This window comes from Poeciliopsis prolifica, unplaced genomic scaffold (genome assembly GCF_027474105.1).
Source record: "Poeciliopsis prolifica strain line A6 unplaced genomic scaffold, Auburn_PproV2 SCAFFOLD039, whole genome shotgun sequence".
NCBI lineage: Eukaryota > Metazoa > Chordata > Actinopteri > Cyprinodontiformes > Poeciliidae > Poeciliopsis > Poeciliopsis prolifica.
In genome coordinates this window covers 3,736,631-3,742,630 of record NW_026562414.1, presented here as the reverse complement: position 1 = coordinate 3,742,630, position 6,000 = coordinate 3,736,631, and the positions used below count along the sequence as shown (strand labels likewise).

The 6,000-nt window shown below is 37.5% G+C and overlaps 1 protein-coding gene across 1 annotated transcript in view; it reads left to right on the top strand.

Moving 5' to 3' along the window:
• The first annotated feature begins 389 nt into the window (after window positions 1–389).
• The window catches only part of LOC129375380 (nesprin-2-like), a 110,245-nt gene continuing 104,634 nt past the window's right edge, over window positions 390–6,000 (top strand). The window contains exons 1-7 of the mRNA XM_055054413.1: window positions 390–605; window positions 848–943; window positions 3,432–3,493; window positions 4,545–4,640; window positions 4,725–4,802; window positions 4,914–5,006; window positions 5,088–5,284. Coding sequence (XP_054910388.1) covers window positions 871–943; window positions 3,432–3,493; window positions 4,545–4,640; window positions 4,725–4,802; window positions 4,914–5,006; window positions 5,088–5,284 — 599 coding nt within the window. The 5' untranslated portion in view covers window positions 390–605; window positions 848–870. The remainder of the gene's footprint in view (window positions 606–847; window positions 944–3,431; window positions 3,494–4,544; window positions 4,641–4,724; window positions 4,803–4,913; window positions 5,007–5,087; window positions 5,285–6,000) is intronic.

Sequence of the window (6,000 nt, the reverse complement as noted above, 5' to 3'; positions counted from 1 at the left end):
CCCTATTTTCAACTTGTTCCTCGTTACTGCCTGTCCATAGAAGAAATTCACATAAAATGAAGTGAGACTTGCTTTTCTTTCAGAGACTGCACTGCAAAAACAGAAGCTTTGAGGTCAAATATCTTATTATACTTGAGGGACTTACAAGTAACTTTTCAGAAAGTTTGGTCCAAGGCAATGATTCCTCAATATTGCCTTAAAAAATGTTTTGAAACAATACTTTTTGTTAATCAATATGGAATATTTTGACTTAAACAAGCTCCTCCATCTTGCTGAAAAGTTACTTATAAGTTCATTCGAGTGCAATAAGATGCTTCCATCAGAAAATACTGACACCATTTTGTGTTTTTGCAGTTTGTGGTGCTTTTTGCCCGGGTTAAGAAGTTGATCTGGAGCTGTGAAGCGATTTGGACTTGCAGCAGAAAAGGTGGGACTTTCCTCTCTGTTCTTTCTTGCAGCTCCAATGGGCAGCAGGCACATTGCTCAGCTATGAGCGCCTAAAGGCCACGCCGCGTTTGAAGGCATTCACCAACGTGTCAGCTGAGGAGAACAGCTGAGCGAACAATCTCCACTCTCAGAGGTTATAATATTGGGCCGCGCTGCAGGTATGTTGAAGAGCAGGTCGTCTATTTTTGTACGCTCTTTTTAACAGAAGCTGGATTTCAGAAACTGTTGAGCTCTTTGGTGGAGAGTTTGCATGTGTGTGCTTGTATGCGTGTGTCTGCGGTAAAACCAGGGTGTGAGCTTTAGATGCCTTCCTGACATGACCAATCAAGCAGTCGACTCCAAGTCATTCTATGGAAATGTTCAGCTTTGATTTTGCTGCTGTGATTCGTTTTGTTTCCAGAAGTTTGCTGAAGTTCAGACAGCATGGCTTCAGGATCGGAGGGAGACGATGGAGGCATTCCCCTGGACATCGACAATGTCCACATGCTCCTCCAAGGTCAGGCTATTTCTGCTCTGGTGTGGATGTGGACGTGATGTTGTGCCATGTGTTGGTTTGGTTCTGCTCCCACACTGGACAAAAATAATGAAAATGACAACAAAAGACAGAAAAAGTCTTATTGTATCTTCTGCTTTGTGCCAAGAGTTTGGTCTGGTTTTAATTTCTTTTTAGTCTTTTGCTTTCTGTTTGTCATATGATGAGATTAACATTTTGTAATTCAGGAAAATAGACTGTAACTCCAGAAGTGAAAAAACTCAACTTACATATTGCACTGCAAAAACACAAAATCTTTGACATTGTCTTTTTTGAGAATGGTACTTTTTGCAATGTGGGAACAGTGTTATTTTCCTGTTTATTTTAATTATTTAACTAATAATCTATTAAGCCGGATAGTTTTAAATGGCAAGAAGAGGAAAAAACAGCCTCATCGCTGAAATGGGCAATAAACTTAACTCGACTAAGATGATTTATAATAAAATATAAAACACATCTATGCTCTTAAACACAGTGTCTTGACAAATATTTATTATCTTCTTGCTTTTTTGTTTCGCCTCGACGCTTCAGATCATCAAATACGTTGTGAAATCATTCAGATTTCACCAGAGGAAAACCAAAAACAAAAAATATTAGTTTCTTTCTAATATAAATGACAAACAATCTCCAAACCAACCTGGCCCTGTGTGAAGATATAATTAATAAAAAAAAACTGTTCATTTATTTGATTCCGCATGTCAAGAGGAACCGGCAGAACAGATACACCCAAACCTTACACTGCAAAAACACAAAACTATTTTTATCTGGTTTCTAATGCAAATATTTTAATATGTTTTAAATAAGACAAAAATAACTTAAAAGTAACTTTTTAGCAAGAAATATAAGATTGTTTTGATGCCTTTTTCCCTTAATAAATGAAATAATGATTTGAAAACTGATTTTTATATTTACTCTACCTTTGTCTGATTCTTTGCTTTTTGTTTTAATAAAAAGCAAAAAGAGAAGAAATATTCTTCGAGACACAATTTAAGAGTAAAACAAAAACATTTTATTTTACTGTAAATGTTAAACAGAAAATCTAAAATCATGCAGCAACAATATGCTATTACTGTCTCAACAGAAGGTGCCTGTTTGAAGTGTAATGCACATTTTCTAATGTTTGAAAGTTTACCTTTAACTTTTTAGTGCGATTTATTTCTAAAGTTAACTTTTTTTTTTCTACATTTGCACCCCTAACATTACGTCTGTCAAGCAATTAAAAAACATTTAAATGTCAAAATAGATTGGAATATTTTTGAAAACGGACCCTAAAACTGAACTAAATGTAACAGGAAACTCATTTTTGTTTAGTTTTGCAGACATTCTTTAAGTCAAAGCTTAACGCATGAAACTGAAAATAAGTTTTTTGTGTGTGTGTGTAAATAAAAACCTACCAGTTAAATAAAGCATGATGGTGGAGGAGTGATGATGTGGGCTTACGCTTATAAAAACACTGTCAGACTCTCTTTCTAGAGGATTTCACAAAATAATGTTCCATGGTTTAAAACTCAGTACAAACAACTGAGTTTAGAACCATCTGATTGATAAAAATTAAAATAAATTAGATGCAAAGAGTTTAAAGTGAACGTGCCTGAGCATGTCTGCTGTTGCTCCTCTTGAAACACGTTTACCGCCTTCGTTTTTACGCAGAGAAACGTATTAAGCGAGTGCCACCTTAGCTATTGTTTGCTGTTCAAACAGGGTGGAGTCCAGTAATTAGCGGTATCTGCCGTGGCAGGCTCCAAAACAAACGGAAAACTTCAAACTCAATCGAATTCAGGCTTATTTTTATGAAAAACAAGCAAGTTTGTGGACAAAAAGCTCAAGTTTTTCTGGAGTAAAATGAAATTGGAGTGATGTAGGAGTCCTTAAATGTTTAGTTTGAGCTGCAGTGTGTTTCGCTCTGTAGTGTGTGCTTAGTGACTGCGTGTGTGAGTGTGTGTTTGTCTCCGTATCCATGTGTGTCTCTGTCTTGGAGGCGATCCCGTCCTGCAGGCAGATCCTGCTTCTTACATTTACTTTAGTCTAATGAGGAAGCCAAACGCTCTCCAGCCGCACCAGCGGGAAAGAAGAAGAAACTATTTAAACAGTTTTAATGATCATGTTTTAGTTTTTAGTCATAATTCATGGGCAAAATTAGCTAAAGATTAGAAACATGGAGTTTAGAAAGGAACATTTCTCTGATGTAGGTGAGTGATTGGTCTGCAACAGTCCAGTTTATCATTTTAAACTCTTGATTTTACTCAAGTTTGAGCATTTTTGTGTCACAAGTGTTGAAGAAATCCACAGATGTTCAATGAGGCATAATTAGGATGTTTGGTTAAGGATTTTTGTTAGTTTTGCAGAGCTGGAAATCACAGCAGATGAGCGTACTTATCACACGTTGCATCATATTAATACCTGAAATCATAAAACATGAATAATACTCTATTTACTTCTCTTTTTTTAACAGTGGAGCATGAGCAGATCCAGAAAAGGACATTTACCAACTGGATAAACGCTCAGCTTGCCAAGGTTTGTTGGAAAATCGTGACAATTTTTCTGTGTCTAGATCAGAAAAAAAACGTTTTCTAGAGAAATCTGCAGAGTTTGTGTTACATTTGAATCCCAAAATATGTCTTGTATCTGCAACCCATCGCTCTTTTCTGCCTTTGGATTTAAAAAGCAGCCTATTTGTTAATGTGGATCATGACACCCTGTGTCAGAACGAACCAGTGCATGTCTCCTTGCTGTTCCTGATCCGTTGCTAAGCTGAACAAAGCTGCGTTTGCAGCTCGGCTTGCTGACTCACCGGTCAGAGATCAGTGAAGCAACTCGTGCCGACTCCCTTCGGACGGAGTCGCCGAGCTGCTGACATGGAACGGGAGTATTAATAGAGCTTCTGTGGAGCAGAACGAGATGTAATGTGAGCCCAGACCCTTCATAACTACATGTAACCCGGACTGAGCTCATGACCTGCTTCAGTTCAGAAACTGGAAGCAGTTTCTGTCTGCAGCTCAACGCTCAGCGCTGAGATCAGACAAAACACTCAGAGAACCCGAACATATTTATGTTTTAGGGTTTTTGTTGGCCTTCATGTCGAAAGTTATGCTTTCACTTTCTCTCCTTCTGTGTGGCAATAAATCAGTTTCTGTTCCACTCTAAAAAGAAATTAGTTGAACCAACTTAACTGAACTGCTTCAATAGTTAACAAGTACTTCAATTAAGTTTAACCAAATTAACCAAACTAAATTATTTTTGTTCAGCTTAATAAACTAAGTTCGATAAACTTAATTGAATTACTTGTTTCCAGTTGAAGCAGTTCAGTTAAGTGGGTTTTGCTATATTCACAAAATAACACGGCAAAACATACATTTAAAATAATTAAAATGTTAGCTGTATTTTAAGTACAGCTAATATATTTATTTTAGTTTTTTAGTTTGGAACAACTTAACTGATTTAAGTTGTTCAAACTTTTCGACTCCAAAGTCCAAAAACCAAACCTAAAATCAAGCAAATAAAGTTAAACCACCTTCAAATGTTTTACAGTGTAAGCTAACGGTTCACTTCTTTTCTTATCTTTCAGAGATGTTCACCTTCCTACGTGTCAGACTTATTTTCGGACCTCAGAGACGGCTCACGGCTTCTGGACCTGTTGGAAGTGATGAGCGGTCAGTCGATGGTGAGGAATGACTCCATGAGTTCAGAGCTAAAACTACTAGAAAATGCGCTACAAAGTGCTGAAGCTGCTGATTTGTTTTTCCAGAAAAGACAAAGAGGTCGAGGAGTTTTCCAGCAGAGGGCCAACGTTGAGACGGCTCTGGACTTTCTCAAGAAAAAATCTGTGAGTTTGTTCAAATTTAATTTCACAAAAACATTGCAACACAACAATTCAGAGAAGTGATTGAAAAAAAAAAAATAACCGGCATGCTAAGCAGAATCGTTTTGTGTTTAGATCAAGCTGGTGAACATAAACATCCCAGACATCATAGACGGACGTCCATCCATCATCCTTGGCCTTGTATGGATCATCATCCTCCGCTGTCATGTGAGCATAACTATATTTTACTATTTTATGCCATTTATTAATTGGTTTCAAGCCTTTTTTCAAACTTTTTACATGTTTCAGATTGAGGAGTTGGCCAGTGCGTTGTCCTTTAGCTCCCGTCATTCCTCCCTGGACTCTGTGTCGAGCCTGGACTCCTGGTCCGGCAGCCCGGTCCCGGCCGGTTCGGTCCCTGCCGGGCGGATATCACCTCTGCACAGGCGCTTCCGTGTCTCTGCCAAAAAGGCCCTGCTCATGTGGGTCAGAGACCAATGCAAAAAGTAGGTTTAACACAAACACAAACTTTTATCTCGTTTTGGCTGTTAGTTTTTGTCTCTTTTGCTAGTTTATTCAGCAGGGGACTAAATAATTTGGATGATTTTATTGTGTCATCAAATACAGATTTCTAATCCTCCAGTAATCAGATTTGGTCAGTTGTAAATCTACGTGTTATACTGTGAATATAAAGATCAAGGATGCTCTTGAAGGGCCGGTTGTGGCAGAATGTATTGATAAAACCCATTAATAAACTGTTGAAATATTAATAAAAAGCTGTTTCAGCATTCAATAAGTTACAAAGTTGTTCACATTCATCAATCCCTCCAGGATTTTGTTATTGTTTTTGCCGTGTTTTGCAATCAAAATCAAATGTATTTGATGAATTTGGCAGTATTTGTTCTTATGTTTGACTGTAAATGCACATTTTTCTGCTCATTATATCAATCACAGAGTATAAGTTGAAACCAAGCAAGGCTGAAGAAGCACCATTGTAGCAGAACAGAGCCAGCCCAAGGCATATGCAAATTAAGCAGCTTCTTAGGGTCTCCACACCACCAGGGGGCCCCCAAGAGAACCAAGCTAGAGTGATAAAACAATATATTTTTCAATAAATGAGATTGAATAATGCAATATGAATACTATGCAAAAATTAGTTCCATATTACTTTCATAGTTGGTTCATAAATAGTAGGTTGATCTCGTTTTGTCATTGTTTGGTG